The 19,462-nt window shown below is 35.9% G+C and overlaps 2 protein-coding genes across 2 annotated transcripts in view; one reads left to right on the top strand and one right to left on the bottom strand.

Annotated features, from left to right (window-relative positions):
* LOC123537368 (branched-chain-amino-acid aminotransferase-like) overlaps positions 1 to 19,462 on the bottom strand; it is a 363,414-nt gene that overhangs the window by 182,996 nt on the left and 160,956 nt on the right. The gene's annotated exons all lie outside the window — the stretch shown is intronic.
* The window catches only part of LOC123535806 (cytochrome P450 2J4-like), a 74,650-nt gene that overhangs the window by 30,654 nt on the left and 24,534 nt on the right, over positions 1 to 19,462 (top strand). The window contains exons 4-10 of the mRNA XM_053527787.1: positions 406 to 631; positions 1,175 to 1,301; positions 2,314 to 2,482; positions 5,729 to 5,865; positions 9,506 to 9,599; positions 9,928 to 9,986; positions 17,087 to 17,175. Of these exons, the coding sequence (XP_053383762.1) occupies positions 406 to 631; positions 1,175 to 1,301; positions 2,314 to 2,482; positions 5,729 to 5,865; positions 9,506 to 9,599; positions 9,928 to 9,986; positions 17,087 to 17,175 (901 nt within the window). The remainder of the gene's footprint in view (positions 1 to 405; positions 632 to 1,174; positions 1,302 to 2,313; positions 2,483 to 5,728; positions 5,866 to 9,505; positions 9,600 to 9,927; positions 9,987 to 17,086; positions 17,176 to 19,462) is intronic.

Genomic DNA, 19,462 nt, shown 5'->3' with positions numbered 1-19,462 from the left:
CTCTATCCTTTTCCCATCAACCTCCCATCATCCTCTTCATTTTTCCCATCAATCCCCCATCATCTTCTTCCTTTTCCCCATCAACCTTCAATCATTCTCTTCCCCTTTCCAATCAAACTCCCGTAATCCTCTTGCCCTTCCCCATAATTCTCTTTCCTTTCTTCATCAATCTTCCATCATCCTCTTCCCTTTTCCAATAAATCTCCCGTAATCCTCTTGCCCTTCCCCATAATTCTCTTTCCTTTCCCCATCAACCTCCCATCATCCTCTTCCCTTTCCCCATCCACCTCCTATCATCCTCTATCCTTTCCCCATCAACCTTCCATCAAGCCATTATGTTAAAACAAACCGAACACACTGAAATCATGGATCAAAATCTTCGTTAAAGTACTTTAATAATTTCAGGAATTGTATTGCAAAGCGGAAATGCCTGGAAAGTTTTGCGGAAGTTTGTTATGCAGACACTTAGAGAATTTGGCGTTGGGAAAACGTCTTTAGAACAAAAAATCATGCGGGAAGTTGACGCTGCAAATGATGTTCTCTGCGCTACCGACGGAAACCCGTCGGACGTACGACTTCTTACGTCAATGATGATCAGCAATATTATTTATGGGATCGTTTTCGCAAAAAGGTAAAAACAAATGTTACATCATCGATTTCTAACAGAATTACCTCTACGTCGCCATGCATGTGCACATGTAAGCGTATTTAATTGTCGAAAGTATTTCCAAAGTGTAAATGTATTTTAAGTCCATTTGTGTACGCATGTATGCGTGTATACAGTCAAAGGAACTGTCAGTATGATACTAGATTGAGATGGAACACCCGCTTCAAAGTCATATTTAGAAATCCAAAACTATTAATAATAAAGGTAATGGACTCATGATTGCGAACGAAGAAGAAGAAGAAGAAGAATTGACTCGTGATGACATTCGCCAAATTACGTATTCTCCGTAAGGGAATTCGGCATTCTCTGGTTTTTATGGTAAGTTATATGTGCTCGATGAGGTATTTGGCGTCCGAGGAATTCCAAATTACCTTTACGAAAATATGTAATTACACGGAAATTTCCGAGTGATATTACGGGTTCACTACTCAATCTAATCAGCAATTCAGATGATTACTTGAGAGACGAGTTTATGTTATATATTCCTTACTATCTTTTATTTTATAGGTTTGACTACAAAGATGAAAAGTTACACGAAATCATAGAAAACTTGGATAAGTTATTCCAAGGTGGTGGCGCACTTACCCCTGAAGGGATGGTACCAACATTTCTTCGTAAGCTATTTAACAAAGAGGTAAAGACAAATTTTTAATTTTTGGAGCACTAGAGAGGGCTGCCCTCCGTTCGTTCGTCCGTCCTGTTGCAAATCTGGATCCCGCAATTACTCAGAATGTATTCAAGATAGGTTCATAAAACTTGGTATGTAAATAGAGGATGGCAATGAGTTGATTTTTTACGTCTTAAATTAGACTTATAGGCCAAAGGTCAAGGTCAATGTAGAAGGTAAAGAAAAATTGTTTCCGCTGCATATCTTTTAAATGCATTGACGGATTATCTTAGCGCTACACAAACGTTCATCATGAGGAGACAAAGTGTCTATACATGATCAATGCTTGTTGGTTAAAGGTCAAGGTCACTGCTAAACGTCTGGTAAAACTTTTTTTGTTTCACTCCATAATTTTTACGTGCATTATTTTATTATCTTAGTACTGCACACTATAACAATATGTTGCGTAAATGACAAGATTATAGGTCAAGGTTACTATTAAAATTTAATTGAAAAAGTTTTTGTTTCTTAGCTTTTAATTGCCATGGAGCATTTTATTCATAATACTGTTTCCAACAACCACAAGGGACGAACACTAACACAGTTTTTCACCGGTAGGGTACTTCTGTATTTCTACTGCTATAGATCTACGCGGTCACTTTATATATTTGTATTTGAAAACTTTCTCTTTATTTGCAATCATGTCATCAAGGAGAGCGCGGAGAATACATTTTGTAAAAGAATTTGTTCATGTTTTGGGTCTTTTGTTTGTTAAAGAGTCACACTGCCACAGTTACTGCGTCATATGGCGACTTAAAGAGAAGTGGCCCTCCAAGCATTGTTTCATGCATGGTCGGTAAAATCACCGACCTGCCGTAAGCCACCTGGATGCTTCCTCCCACTGAAGAATTCTACAGCCTTAGCGAGGTTTCGAACCAACATTTAAGAGGGGCAAGTGAGTCGGAACCATTGAAGTTAATAACTCGGTCCCTGAGATCCATCTGTTATAAAATATATTGCAACTTCTTTTCAAAAATAGGGAAACAAACGTAGAGAGAATCGTATGCGTACACAAAAATGGATAAAAGAACATATTTACGGCGAGATAAGCAACCACGAGAGCACGTTTGACAACGAGAACATACGAGATTTCATAGATTTGTATCTGCAAGCAAAAATTCAACACTCTGATGAAAATATTTTCAACAGTGAGTATTGGTAATGACAGTAATGACAATCGGCATTTTCCGTTCGATTACGTATTCTCCGTTTGTGATTTCAGCCAACCTCCGCGCAGGAATATTGTCAAACAATCAACCTCCGCGCAGGAATATTGTCAAACAATCAACCTCCGCGCAGGAATATTGTCAAACAATCAACCTCCGCGGAGGAATATTGCCAAACAATCAACCCCCGCGCAGGAATATTGTCAAACAATCAACCTCCGCGCAGGAATATTGTCAAACAACCAACCTCCGCACAGGAATATTGTCAAACAATCAACCTCCGCGCAGGAATATTGTCAAACAATCAACCCCCGCGCAGGAATATTAGAGAGTTTGAGATTTCAACCTTCGCCTTCCCCTTCTACGTCTCTCATATATATTTGGGGTAAAACGTCACCGATATGCGTGTATTTTATTTATATTAGACGTTGCTTCTAAAGTTTTCCATGTAATATCAAGTAAGCCTAAGACTTCGCTTCATTACTATGTGAAATAAAAAGCTTAGTTTCAGGATTTCTGCTTATTAAGTTATTCGATTATCCATATGTATAACTGGACTAAATTTGATGCGAAACACTATCAATAAGTATAAGAATAATGACATTTCGTCTGGCTAATGATTTTAACTAAATACATTGAATTGAACCTGGAAGTATAAAGTTATCAATTGATTTTGAGAAACTTTGAGATTTTGTTCAGACTTTAACTTCTACGGCATATTCGTGTCCTCAGGCGGTATTGATTATACCAGAAAGGCCTTTTTGGCGTAAGAAGTGAAGTTTTGAACGTCCGAAGATGTGATATCACGAAAGTCAAAACTTCAGTCTTTGTACATCTACTCTGTCCACATACTCGGCATCAAAGACTGAAATCTGGTGGGAGGCATATAGCATGACAGTCATTTTACTTGAAAAATTAATGATAACGCGCGATTATCATTTGGTGGAACATTTTATTTTAACTTCCAAAAAAAAAAATAAATCCGTTTCTGTCGGACACTTAAGACAATTGCGTTTTAAATATAAACATAAAATGGTACTAGTAAGACGGGAAAAAATGTCTGAAGTATCAGACAATCTCAGATCTATGATATCATGATGCGTGAAGTTTCCTGTTAGCCGTATGTGATAACTCCATTCTTTACATGCACGGACCCAGAGCCTGGCAGAAGGGCAGTGTGGGTCAATCCCCCTTTTGATTCTTACATTTTACAAAGAAAATCGGTCTTGAAACTTGGTGTAACTAAGACCCCCCCCCCCCCCGGCCCTACCCCATGGATGGGTGACCCCTCTTTAAAGTTGGTGTCCCTCTAATCAAAATTCCTTGATCTGCACATGCTTTACTTATGAAATAGTATATTCAAACAAATACGTGTATATGCCCACATGTTATTTCGTGCGACAATTTTCGTCTCCACCTAGCAGTTCTTGACTGTTTCGCTAAACACATGGTGACTTGGCACGATTATTTTGTGCTTTCTGAGAGTTTGGCATTATACAGAGTCAAACTGAGTGCCACGATGCCAAAACGTATGATATCACGAGTGTATCTTACATTTGTTTCAAATCGCTTGTTAAATATATTCATAAATTGTGTATATTGGCTCATGTTATCAACATATCTTTTAAAAGGTTAGATTGTACAGTCTACAAGTAAAACGCGTATTTTAAGGAATTCGATGTACAAAGTACCAATTCAAAGTAAAAAAGAAACTTTAAGAAAAACTATGAAATACTAGTCAACAGTCTTTTGTGATTGCTTTATCTCATATATTTAACTTAACTTCAAAGTATATCGAGAAATGCATTTGTAGTAGTTGGTGTCTCATGTTTTTGTTTAAAAAATATTAACTGTAATATCTTTCAAGAACACCATCAACAATAGAATACGTTGATATTATTATCATTTTTATTTCCTATCATATATAATTTACAATCGTGCATTGTATACTGACATCATTTTATATAAAATGTTGTTTTTTTTGTAATCACACTAATATCCATGCGATGATTATGTTAATTGAAATGTTTTTATTTAATTTTCTTTTTTAAAACCTCTTGTAAAAGTCATGCACTTTCGGACAATTGATATCAAAATGCACGAGAAAAACGATCATAATTACAGATAAATTGAATGGGCGGATTAAAAGAAGTAAGGTTCATTGTAAAGTTTGAAATCTCAAGGAATTTCAATCGAACTTCAACTTCATACGTTAACTTCGCAAGAGACGTTGAAGTGGAAGGCGAAGGTTTAAATCTCAAACTCTCTATTGTCAAACAATCAACTTCCGCTCGGGAATATTGTCAATCACAGTGTGATCCTAAAATGGCGACACGCTTGGCAACGCCGGGTAAATCAAACGCTTGCAAATTGACATTTATCGTCACAATTTAAGAATATAATGAATGTATTTACTGTATCTGCATTATGCAGTATGTCATTCTCTGACTGTACTAAAATAACCGTCAAATAATTTCACTGTTTACATTTTTAGCAGGTATGAGTTACGACACCACAAAAAGAATTACAGCATTAATATTTTAGTTGTTTGCTCGTTTTACAAGCAATAAAATATAATATCTAACTACGGAGATGAAAACTTTGTTCAACAAAATTAAAATAACGAAAAATGTAACTCCAAGTTTATACGTGGTGGCAGTGTCTACTGTACCGATAAGGGGAAGTAACACCGTGTTGGAGTTTGAATAATGGCCGAAGAGTTCCGAAATAGTGCACGAAAATACGTAATCACACGGAAATTGCCTATTTTTATCATTACGGGATCGTATAATTTTCTTAATTTTAAAAAGTGACAGACAATACTTAAATACGATAATGAGTTGGTAAATACGTTTTCAATTAGATATCACGAAATTGCATCATTTCCTTTTGATATCCGTATCGTAAAATCTTAGTTTAATCATATTTTATTGCTCATTATTGTCATTTGTGATATAACGTGACAATAATATATTTGTACATATACACATAGAAATAAGTAAATGGGCCGGCACCATCAGTAGACGACCCTTCTGCCAATGTACAAAGCGAAATATGTATTTTAACATTTTTGCTTTCTTTTCCAAAATATACTTTCGTAAGGATTCTAACCCGAATTTAATTTCTACACTAAGACCACATATCGAATAATTAGCCAACGTCGTGACTTCATATTTAAACAAAAAGCATGCAATAACAGTCTTTTAGCGATAGAACATTTTGTTTCAGAGGGAAACATGTTTCGCGTGATCATGGACCTATTTATAGCAGGCTCAGAAACAACGTCAAATACAATCAACTGGTGTATACTTTACATGCAAGAGTACCCGGATATACAGAAAAAATGTCAGGAGGAAATATTTGAGGTATTCTTAGCATAATTTGATGACAAAACAATCAGCACCAAAATATTGCTGTTGTAGAAAAGTGGTATTGCTCTTTAGACGATAAAATGGCATTATGTGCATCTTACTGCACATAGTGTGTTTTAATGAATGTTTCATAAAAGCTATTTTCGGTTGCTGTGCATTTAACTGTGTTAAATCAACGATAAAGCTGCATACGTATTTCGAAGTTGATGCTTTAGAAATAATTCTTTTCTTCAATCTTCTATGCAGTGATCTCCCTTACATATAGGTAGATATTTCTGTAGTTGAAGGGAAGCAACTCCTGCATGCAGTTTGACTTTTCTTAATAAGACTGCCCCAGTCAAAATAAGAAAAACAATATTTGGAACTTTTTTATTTCGTACTGGTAACAGAAAGTGTTTGGTATATTGGGTTAAAAGCTATAATTTCCTCCACATCTTTCTGCTTGATTTTTACTTGAAAAATGCCCATAATTCAACTTTAATTCAGACATTCTTTAGGCGTAAAGAAAGTCACGGGCCTGACATTTGGTCTCTAGTGGTGTCGTAATCAGAGTGGTTTTACGTATGCAGGCCAACCCACGTGACCTTTGGATATCGTAAATACGGAGAAAATGTATTGATTCAGGTAAAATTTACTTTTTTACTTGACCATTGTTGACGATCTTTCAAAAAATGAAGTGCGTTGAAGACAGCAAAATCAGTGTTTTCTTCCGCAGAAAGCGTCTGCCAAAAGTTCCCAGCACCTCCTCAAATACTTCGCCCGACTGTTTTTCGTGGACTTACTGTGTAAATAACGTACACACTTTGTAGACGTTTTATGCTGATGAAAGCAATCATTTTGCCGTCTTCGACCTTCTTTATCGTAATGTTAATCCGTCAAGTAATAAGAAAACTATAAACAAAATATTACTTGAATCGGAATATTTTCTCCCAGTATGCTGTATCCAAACGTCACATGAGTCGGCCACCCTGATTGCCATTGGTCAACTTCACGATTAGAACAACGGTATCCGTCCTAAGGTTTGAATCAAAAAAAAAAATTATAGCTCTAGAACAGGAGTTATAAACGTGAAGCTGTAGAACAGTCTCAAATCCCCAGCATCTGGTTAGTTGCTATTGAGGACAGTTATAAAAAAGACCAATGGCAAGGACACAATCTACGACTGATCACCATACCCAGTTTTATACCTGGTCAACAGGAAGACTTATCATCATTCTGTTAACAAAGGATTTTTGTTTGCCTCTCGACTGTTTACAAAAAAAATAATGGTGAACTTGAATACAAGTCTCCCGGCTTCAGCTAGATGGTGACTGCAAGACAACTAAATGCATAGAGTTTTATCTTTGTCATTGAAACACACAAGGCTTCCAGTTTTAATCAAGTTTTCGTTTGTATATTTTCTGAGAATTCGATGTGTTATTTTCGGATGATCCGGTCCATTAATATCTGCGGGGCCCGTTGCCGAGTTGTTATGGCCGCTGCCTTCGAATCCCTTGCCCCTCACCGCTGGGTTTTAACTAGGAAATTGGCTTCCGGAAAGTCTGTGGCTCTGCCTAAGTGCCCGCTCGTAATATCTGGAGGGGGGAGGGGGGTGTTGGGCAATTGTCTTCCTCTACACTCAGTTGCGTCAGCCTGACGTTAGACAACAGTGTAAACATGTTTGTCCTAGTGACCCAGTTTTTGACAACACATAACTCAGTTTCAGTTTCGTCCATGTTTTCAAGGAGATAAACATTCCTGAAGATTGGAGCAAAAATGTGGCCTCTAGAATGTAAACAATATTTTTCTTCTATTTGGCCTAATGACCTAGTTTTTAACCCAACCAGACCCAATTTTTAATCCGTCCGGAATTTCATGGAGACAAATATTCTTACCAAAATTTTATTAAGAGTGTAAACAAGCATTTTCTTTTATTTGACTTAGTGACCTAGTTTTTGATCAAACATGACCCAGATTGAAAACCCGTCCATGTTATTATAAAAACAAACATTCTGAAAAAGTTTCGTGAAGATTAGAGCAAAACAAGTCGCCTCTAGAGTGTAAACAAGCTTTTTCTTTGATTTTACCAAGTGACCTAGTTTTTGAACCTACATGATACCAAACATTCTGATCAAGTTTTATGAAGATTGAATCAAAAATGTGACCCATAGAGTGTAAACAAGCTTTTTCATTGATTTGACTTGGTGACCTTGTTTTTGATCAAACGTAACCCAGATGAAAACTCGTCCGAGATTTTTCTGACCAAGATTTGACCCCAGATGATCCATAATTGAACCTGACATAGATTTCATCAATCTTATTTCACGAATATCAATTGAAAAATGCAGCCTCTATTGCACACACATAGTTTTTCTTTGATTTGACCGGGGCGACCTAGTTTTTAACCCCAGATGACCTATATTCGAACTTTACCTAGATTTTATCTAGACAAACATTCCGACCAATTCTCGTGAGTTTCAAACTTAAAATGTGTTAACAAGATTTTCCTTTGATCTGGCCTAGTGACGTAGATTTTGATCCCACATGACCCATATTCAGATTTGGCCTAAAGATCATCAAGATAAACTTTCTGACCAAGTTTCATGAAGATAGGGTCATAAATGTGGTATCTAGAGTGTTAACAAGCTTTTTCTTTAATTTGACCGGGTGGCCTTGTTTTTAAACCTACATGACCCAGATTCAAAATCATAAAACACTTTATGATTCCAAACATTCTGATCAAGTTTAATGACGACTGAATCAAAAATATGACTCATAGAGTGCAAACAAGCTTTTTCTTTGATTTGGCTTGGTGACCTTGTTTTTGATCCAACGTAACCCAGACAAAAACTCGTCCGAGATATTTCTGACCAAGTTTTGACCCCAGATGATCCATAATCGAGCCTGACATAGATTTCATCAATCTTATTTCACGAATATCGATTGAAAAATGCAGCCTCTATTGCACACACATAGTTTTTCTTTGATTTGACTGAGGCGACCTAGTTTTCGACCCCAGATGACCTATATTCGAACTTTACCTAGATTTTATCAAGATAAACGTTCTGACCAATTATCATGATTTTCAAACTTAAACTGTGGTATCTAGAATGTTAATAAGATTTTCCTTTGATCTGGCCTAGTGACCTAGATTTGAGTTCACATAACCCAGATTCAGATATGGACTAAAGATCATCAAGATAAACATTCTGACCAAGTTTTATGTGGCCTCCAGAGTGTTAACAAGTTTTTTCTTTGATTTGACCGGGTGACCTAGTTTTTGACCCCACATAACCAAGATAGGTCATAAATGTGGCCTCTAGATTTACATTTGATCTGGCCTACTGGCCTAGTATTTGTACCCACATGACCCAGTTTCGAACTTGTTCTAGAGATAATGAAGACAAATATTCTGACCGAGTTTCATAAAGATTGGTTTATAACTGTGGCCTCTAGAGTGTTAACAAGGCAAATGTTGAGGCACGACGGACGACTGACGACGCATGACGACGGACGCCGGACAATGACCGGTCACAATAGCTCACCTTGAGCACTTCTTGCTCTAGTGAGCTAAAAATCGATTTCTTTTTTGCTGTATCAACACTTTCAAGTATAAAAGATGTTTATTTTAGTTTCCGCTTCTTATGCTTTACAGAAATGTGGAGACAAGGTAGTTACATGGGCTGACAGAAGTTCCTTGCCGTACATCGAGGCAACGCTGCTTGAAATACAAAGAATGGCAAATATAGGTATAAATTTACTTTTTCTTTGCCTTCCAACAGTTTTAACTATGGATATTTTTGCAATTTTGCCTTTGATACCTATTAGTGACGACAGAGAATAGTGGGATAATTCAGGTGTCAATACAGTTTACACAATAAATTGACGAAAAGAGACACATTTCTCTCCTGCTCGTGAAATCAAAGTTAAACTTCGTGAACTATAACTTAGACAATGAGTATGCTAAAATCCCAACCATTGGCATTATTTCTAAACAATTTTGTTAGATTTTCTTTTTCTAAGTGCATTCCATCAAATATACCAAAAATATAAGTAGATCTACTGATTCTATTTTAGCACCTATGTCAGTGCCACACACAACTGAGGTTGATTTCTCTCCTGCTCGTGAAATCGAAGTTAACCGTCGTGAAATGCATCATAGACAATGAGTATTTCGCGAAAATCCCAACCATTGCCATTATTTCTAATCAATTTGATCAAGAAATGATTTTTTAAGTGCATTTGAACAGATGTGATAAATATAACGACGCGAACAGTGTTCTTCTCACCGTTTAATCCCATTCTAGCACCAGTGTCATTACCACACACAACCGATGTTGATGTTACTTTCGGAGGGTACTTTATACCGCAGAGGACTCTGATTATTGCCAATTTATACTCCTCCAATATGGATCCGCGTCACTGGGACCAGCCAGAAATCTTCAATCCTGAGAGGTTCATGGAAGGCGGGAAACTGAAGAAAAATCCAGCTCTGATCCCGTTTTCAATAGGTAACGTCATCCCATTATGACGTCATACATGTATATATTTAGTCTTTATTTCTGTTATCAATGTATGTGAGTACAACATTATGGTATATTATTCTATACCTATTTTATCTATCCAGTCGCGAACGTTCATTTGCAACACGTGACCATACAATATATTATGGTATTTGGATGCACGTGCGTACAAAAATCCTATATTTTCTGTATTTGGACGCACGCGCGTACAAAAGATCCTGTATTTTCTGTATGTGGACGGTTCAACAGTCCAATGTTAAACATACGATAAAGCCCTAAACGCGTGAAAATGTTCCGAATGTTAATCTGATGAAGTAGGCGCTCTATGTACAGAGTTTGATTATGCGTCTTGAAATCTGGATTTGATTTGAGTTTTTTTGTTTTTCTTTTCTTTTTTTTTTTTTTTTTTGTTTACAACACACACAAACGATTCAAGGGATAACAATGCTATCTGATTTAGATATTAAAACGTTCGTTAATAATCAAAAACTTGAAAATACAGTAAAAAGGATCATCAGATGTTGGAATATTTGAAAAGTCCCTAAAAGAAGCCGTTTCGGACGAAACCTAGAAATTGATATCAGCCCTGACTGTCTGAATAGCTACCTCAGCAGCTTTTATTTAACGGTTAAGAAACAAAATGGAGAAGATTATGAATGGCAGCGGAGGGCGGTCAGCATCCAAAACAAGACTGCTCTGTTATTCATTTTTTCGCCGGATCTTCACCAAACTTGCTGACAATGTTTGTGGGCATTATTACATCTCGGCCAGTTCCGATAACCAGCCGAATTGTACCAGGCACTCTTTGATTATAGTCCTTGAATTACTCGAAAAACGGGGAATTTAGCCTTGTCCGCTCTTTTAAGTCGAACAGTTTACATCCGATCTTCACCAAACTTGCTGACAATGTTTGTTGGCATAATATCTCAGCCAAGTATTATTACCACCCAAATCGCCAAATGGCTGTTGTAGGGAGGTTGCGCCATATACTTTTTTTAAATGATGATACGCAGAAAAAACAACATTCAATGAATTACGTATATTACGTATGAAGTGAAATAAATATAGAATAAAAAGGTTATTTAAGGTCTAACATTGTTCTGTATAATATATATTTGCACTCATACCAAGCTGGGAAAAACTAGAAAAGGCAGGAATACAATATTCAGTGAAACATTTTTAATTTAAACTATTGTTATAGTAAGATAAAATAGATATAGCGGCTCGTCCAATATGGTTTTCTAAGCTGGGTACTCGTCCAAATATATCTCCGTATTGTACATAACAATGTTAAATAACCTAATATTAACTAGATTCTATATTCATTCACGTTAAAAAAGTTATTTCCTGTTATGATTTGAAAAACGCAAACTAATTCTAATAAAATGTTATTTGAATCCGAAACGAATACAGTTTAAGCATGAAACTAAAATCATTGATAGATTTTGTACTGACGCCTAATTTTTTACTTTAGATCTAGTCTTTAACAAATCTCCTGAGTCTGACATTTATTTCCAGGTCCACGGATGTGTTTAGGAGAATCTTTGGCCAAAATGGAAATGTTTTTGATCTTCACAAATCTGCTACAGCGATTACCTTCTGTAGAGAAGACGATAACGTCAAACACTCCTTCGAGAATATTTTAGAGCAAGGCACAAGTGCTCCAAAACCGTACAAAACCCGTGCTGTTAAGCGAGCTTAGATCATCGTGTAGAACAATTGGTGAAAGTAATCATATTTTTTGCAATCATAAAACTGTGGCAAGTATTAGACTAAGTGAAATACACTATATATACACTGAAACATTAATCATGAACATGCCCGTGCGCTTCCATCAGAAACTGAGACATCGTTTCAAGAAAGGAAAATGCTCTGTTTGCAATTATAATACTTTAATGGTTTTGTGGATGTAAAGCGCAGAAAAAAGTTGACAAAGATATAATCAGTCTTGCAAAAGAAATATACGTCTAGTTACATCGTAAATCAAATATGAAAAAAAACTAAGAAATATGTCTAACAGTCGATTATATTTGGATCAATAACTCAAAAACTGAAAAATACATTATCTAGAGGGTCAATTTAGGATTTGATATAACAAATAAGATATGGGTCAACAACTCTATGAAAAGTACATTGTGTATCTCTATATGCGTAGGCCTATAAACTTCTTGTTGAAAACTTGGATTTACACTCCTCGCTCAAATGTCATGTAATCGGCCCTCCAAATGTGTGGAGGCACGTAGGAATAACCTAAAATATTGTTGAAAAATAAAATATGATAAAGTATCTCATTTTCTGTTTTGCTGACATTGCTCCCCTTATGTATTTACTTTACTTTAGAGCGATGGTTCAAGCTTTATTAGAAGGAACCTGGGCAAGGCTCTGTAAGAGAAATGTTTCGTACCAACTCTGAAATTTAACTGTGGTCGGGTTATGATTTTTGGACTAGTACATTGAAAGCGTAAAGATACATTGACATTTTGGGAAATAGTGCGATTTGCTAGTTTGTATTATGATGTTGGTGCACCATGCCATCGAGCTAGTCTTGCAGGCAACACATTTTCTAGTTATTGAGAATCATTTCTGCAAAGTTATTTGAATATTCAGTATCCACCCATTCATACACGTTATACAATGAATGTGACAAAAAAGATGTAAAGTCCTTGACGGAAGTGTAGCACTGGCCTTTAAGATCATCTTAATATGATGAATGTTTCTGCCAAGTTACGTGAATATCCGTACATGTATGAAAATATTACACAGTGGACAAAAATGACCTTTAATCTTTGACCTTCTCTTGGTCTGGCCTTGCTCTTTAAGGCACGTCTTCTTGTTATAATGAAAATATGCGTGCAGTTATCAGAAAATCCATCCCTGCATAAATAAGGGTAGAGCGACCAGAAACATGACCTTGTATCTTTAACCTTTGTATACGATCTTGACCTTCGAGCTAGGGGTCTGGATCTTGCTAGCGACATGTCGTCTTGTTACGTTTGCGACGTTATTTCGAAGCCGACAATGCATAACAAAGTTATAGGCCGGACACATACATTTTTGTGTACAAACACATAGGCACGTAAAGACATGGGTACGACTTTTTCCATTAAACCCCATTTTTAATGGCAGAAGTTCCACCATCTATCTTTGGTGAATAAGAATAAAAGAACGGTACGGCTGCTTGCTCAAACCTCACTTTGCAACTTCTGTTCAGGAAAAATACAATATGGCTTAAATCGAAACCAGATAGGGAATAAAAAGTATTGGACTTAACATTGGAAAAAATATGTAAAAGTAAAGATATCACCTGTCCCTTTGATATTTAATTCTGCTCCACTGACCCTAACAACAAAACGTAACGTAATCATTGCGTAAAGTATCCAACAAGGCGTTGGATGCTATGTTCGGCGCATGATTGGTACACTGATTTTGGTCAGTAAACACAAATATTCGGTAAAATCACCTCATTGCTTTATCATGTAATAAATAAAGTTTCCACAGCCGATTTAAAGGGAAAACGGAGAAGTTAAATGTTGATCTTTATGCTAATTTCGGCAATAATAAAGTTTTTAGCAATATTTCTTTGAAAATATTGCAAAACAAAGAGTTTCTTTATCGAAACCTTTTATCAATTTTTCCCCTGTCATCCTTCCAAACTATGTCAAAATCGCTGTTTTAGTGGAGATTTTGAAGTTTGAAATACAGCATATATACGAAAACAGGCGATGTTTGGCGCAGGATGAAAACTTTGGGTTATGTTCGGGAGCAGGATATTATAAACTTCATCACAGACAGCGCAATGAGCGTTTTTGACGCTGTCAAGCAAGTGTTTGATATGCAATGGGCGTTTCTGTGTGTATTAAACGTGTTGTTGTATAAATCTGTTTATAATGTTTTATTCAGCAGAGGTAGGGCGTGATTATCCAACTAGCTATTTTAGACAAGGTAATTCCCTGGGGAAAGACAGGGACATCTATCCCCAGCACGTGATCAGATAGTACATCTAGACAAAATAAAGAGTTGACGGAAGGAGGGACAACACCAAATTAGATATGTCTCGTGTTTTTTTTTTCAAAATGGGTGTTAAATAACAAGTTACTTCTTGATGAAATATGTTAATTTATCCTTTATTTCTCAAAGATAACAATATTACATGATCTGGGTAATATACACATGTATACAGTGAAACCTCTTCAGTTAATCAGAAAGATTCTTGCATACCAGACGGGGATTTCTGATGATATCACCGGTGCTGGAAAACTGCATCTTACACCCCAGGGTGTAAGATGACTCTCGTGCTGTAAATGACGTATTACGAACTACATATATGTAGAAAAATTATGTAGTAATTTATACTTTATTTCATAAAATGAAAAAAAAATTAAATATTTTGATACTTCCTCTTTGTTCCATATAGTATATTTCTCGATTCAAAAAACGTTATTTAATCATAAATACATAACGTTACGCTGCAAGTGATGAAACAAAACCGGTACTAAACATTGTTATTTGTCTTTGAAACGTCATGACGTCTTTTCTGTTTACGGACGTTGATTTCTCGCACTTTGTTTAACTACGCTGCTATAAGGAAATAGTTCTAAAAAGAGTCATTCGTTTAATTTCATTTTTACTATTATTTCTTTAAAATGTTATGCAAGAAAACGATTCTGTCACTGGCTGTAAGTGCAGATGGAATATCCGGCTCTCGGGTAACTGTTTACGAGGTAACTCGGCAGAGCCTCGTTACCGCCGTAAACAGTAACCCTTGAGCCGGATATTCCTATCTGCACCTACAGCCAGTAAAAGAATCTTATACTCTACAACCCTGTAAATGGTTCTACTCCCAAGCAATTTATGTTTCTTTATTTGCTTATCATTTTTTCTCAAACACAGTCAAACTTCGTTCGCTCGAACTTGACGGGACCGGCGAACTTTATTTGAGTTATTGATAGTTCTAGCCACCAATTAATATACACCATATAGAGATTTTGCCGGCACCTTAAGATGAGTTCGAGCAAATGGTGGTATTTGAGTTATCCGAGTATGAGCGGACGAAGTTCGGCTGTATATGCTTTCAAGTACATTGTTTTTTAACCATTGCATAAAACATTTACAAAATATTGCTCAAAAATAGATATTATCATTGGTATCACTAATCATCAGCAGATATTATTATAAAAATCGCTCATCATAACAAGAGGTGTCCGTAAGACAGCGCGCTCCACTATTCGGCGACTTGTCAGTAAAATGAATTTATGTCTCAATAAGATACCTCTACTTTAAAACGAAGATACACCAAGATATAAAAAGACCCTACTACTCAGAGGGGTTAAATGTCAAGTATGAAAAGGGTACTGACATTCTTTATTTTGATGGAAATTAATTGTATTAGAAAAAACAGTCCAAGAAACTACATGCACATAAAGTATAAAGACTTTGCTCAACTCGGATTATATTTCTATTTATTTATTTTTATTTATTTATTTATCTAATTTATTGTTATAGCAGATGATGATGATAAAGATACATTAAGTTTCAAGTCATTATCTTATATTGTACTAAAGTTTTATCCAGAAAGCGAAGATTGCCAAAAACTTTAAGTATGAAAGGGGCATAATTCTGTCAAAAATACAATTAGAGTTATGGGGATTGTAACCACACATGCAGATGATGATTATAAACTTTTAAAGTACCAAAGATATGTCTATAAACGAAGCTTTCGAAAAAATTTAACATGAAAATAATTCCAAGTATAACAACTTGGTGACCTTTACCTTGAGTATAATGGGCCCAGCCCCTGCACGTACTTTGTTTGTATGCTGGACAATGTTTATGTGAAGTTACAGTAAGATATAAGCATTAGTAACAAAGATATGACAGAACAACAAAGGTTGCCGAAAAACTTTAACCTTAAAAATAACCGAAGTATAACACCTTGGTGACCTTGACCTTGGGTATAATGGGCCTAGACCCTGCACATACTTTGTTTGTATGCTGGACAATGTTTATATGAAGTTACAGTAAGATATAAGCATTAGTAACAAAGATATGACAGAAAAACAAAGGTTGCCGAAAAACTTTAACCTTAAAAATAACCGAAGTATAACACCTTGGTGACCTTGACCTTATGTATAATGTGCCCAGCCCCTGCATATACTTTGCTTGTACGCTGGACAATTTTTATGTGAAGTTACAGTAAGATTTAAGCAATAGTAACAAAGATATGACAGAAAAACAAAGGTTGCCGAAAAGCTTTAATCAAGAAAGTGACACGCCGACGCCGGAGCGAGTAGAATAGCACCCCTATTCTCCGAATAGTGGAGTTAAATAGTTATTATCATAAGTGCTAAATTTTCTACATTCAGTTTTTTATGACGTTACTCACACAGTACGGAATTTTTTCTACATTTTTTAAAGTAGAGGACTCGCTATGACAATCGGCAATTTCCGTTGGATTACGTATTCTCCGTATGCGATTTCGGCATTCTTCGGTTGTTATGAAAAAGAATTTTCTATTATGACTGAAGAATGCCGAAATTGCATACGGATAGCACGTAATGGAACGGAAATAGCCGACTGTTATTACAGGTTTACGTCGATTCTTAATAAGCATACAGTCTAGATGCACAAACTCACTCTTTTATGAAACAGTCGAGAACTAAACATTGTTATAAATCTAACTGATATACCCCTTTGATTTTATCTGGATTTTACAGTGCACCAACACAGTACAGGTTACCATGGCACCAAACAGAACTAAAAATTTTGGTTTCACATCTCATTTACATCAAGATAAAAATATGAGGTAAGGGATCAAATTCTATACCAGCTGGAATTACAGAAATACAGCGGAACCAAGAATTCAGACCATGTTAGCCGCCTCTTACGACCATGAAAGGGTAAGACATAAGACAGTGGTTCAAATTCTTTTTACCTGGGAAGAAGATAGAAAATGCTCCAGTTTTTACATACAAGTTGTACCAAAACCACTTTTAAGTAATTTAATAAACAAAAAACTTAGTCCGACTTTTCTTGTTACACAAAAATTAAACTTGTTTAGAGTTGTAATGATACAAAAGAATTGTCACCTTGCTCATTAAAAATCTCAAAGAAAAATTTATTGATCATTGCACAGTAGTTTATAATGAAATTTCTTGACTGATCATAAAAAACACATGCAATGTTATAGGAATCATTCTTAAATGCACTAAAAAGATATTTTCATCTTCAAGTGACATCTCTCAACGACAGACTATCATGTTGCTGCGCAATATCTACACAAATTTCACTACAAAAGACATCTTGCATTAAGTACATCATGATTACAGTATAAGACTAGGCTTATTGTACGAAATTTAATGACATTAAATGGGAGGTAACACTGTATAATTAAGGCCACAACACAAGTACAAATGCAAATAAATATCTAGAACATTTTGCGATATAATTAGCAAATATATTATCTTAAAAATTAAGGTAGCGGATCCGTAATGACAACAAGAAAATTACGTATTTTCCGTATGCGCATTCGGCATTCTCCGCTTTTTTGTGTGCGGAAAATCAAGTGCACTTTGAGCTGCTTTTACAACCGAAGAATGCCGAATTGGTTAACGGAAATTGCCGAGTACCGTTACGTGTCCATTGCCTTAAAAACAACTGTAGGACCTTTAGGGAATGATAAACATGTTAAACATGTAAGGTTTAAATTTGGTTGTTATAAAATTCGGTTAATAGATAGGGCTGTATACAGTACACTGCGAAAAAAGGGTCAATATACGGGAGTGTACGGTCCCGTATATTTCGAAAATACGGGCGTATACGGGATGTATATTACAAATATACGGACCTAATATACGATCCCGTATTCGGAACATCTAGTATACGGGAAGTCCGTATATTTGTCATGCATATACGGGATCCCGTATACGCCGAATATACATAAATGTATATTTCCCGTATATATGCAATATACGAACTTTCCTAAAAAATCCCTAGAAATGGTGTTTATTCGTGTCCTGCTTTAACATAAGTTTCATTTTCATGTATTTGAAGGGTCTTGAGACTTTTTTCCCGTATACTTTCCGTATTTTAGAATATACGGAACACGTATACGAGCCTGTATATTCCGAATATACGTAGTATACGGATCCCGTATTTTTGTCATATACGGACTGTGATTGCATCTAATATACGGGGCATATACGGACTTGTATTTTTAATATACGGGCTTCGGATTTTTTCCGTATACGCATGATATACGTAGTATACGGATCCCGTATTTTGTCATATACGGACTGTGATTGCATCTAATATACGGGGCATATACGGACTTGTATTTTCTAATATACGGGCTTGGATTTTTTCCGTATACGCATGATATACTAAGTATACGGATCCCGTACTTTTGTCATATACGGGGCATATACGAAACTGTACTTTTTGATATACGTGCTACGGACTAGTCCCGTATATGCATGGTATACGCAATATACGGATCCCGTACTTGTGTCATATACGGGGAAAATACGAAACTGTATTTTTTATTATACGGGCTACGGACTAGTCCCGTATATGCATGGTATACGCAATTTACGGATCCCGAACTTGTGTCATATACGGAATGTATTTGCATCTGATATACGGGGATATACGAACCTGTAGTTTTTGATATACGGGCCAGGTTTTTCCCCGTTTATGCAAGATATGCAGAGTATACAGATTCCATATTTGTGTCACATTTAGACTGAATTTGGTTTTCGTATTCGGGGAATTCACGGACCAGTGTTTCTAAAAGAATACTTTTTACCAGACTTTTCCCGTATATGCATGTATAGTATACAAATCCCGTATTTTTCTTTTATGTAAACTGATTTTGTATATGGGCAACACTGAAAGATGACAAAATGAATGTCGGTGATACCTACAGCAGATACGGTATATTAGAAAAAAAGCAAGACAAAGACAGGTATGAGAAAAAAAATATATTGTTATTAATTGGAGACATGTCAGATTAAACTAACATTTTATTCAACTTAAATACTTTTTAAATCAGTTTTTCAAACGGTTATGAATCATTTTCATTTCTTGTCCAA

Source organism: Mercenaria mercenaria, chromosome 17 (genome assembly GCF_021730395.1).
Source record: "Mercenaria mercenaria strain notata chromosome 17, MADL_Memer_1, whole genome shotgun sequence".
Taxonomy (NCBI): Eukaryota; Metazoa; Mollusca; class Bivalvia; order Venerida; family Veneridae; genus Mercenaria; species Mercenaria mercenaria.
Note: the sequence above shows the minus strand (reverse complement) of the source record. Positions and strands in the feature narration are given on the sequence as shown.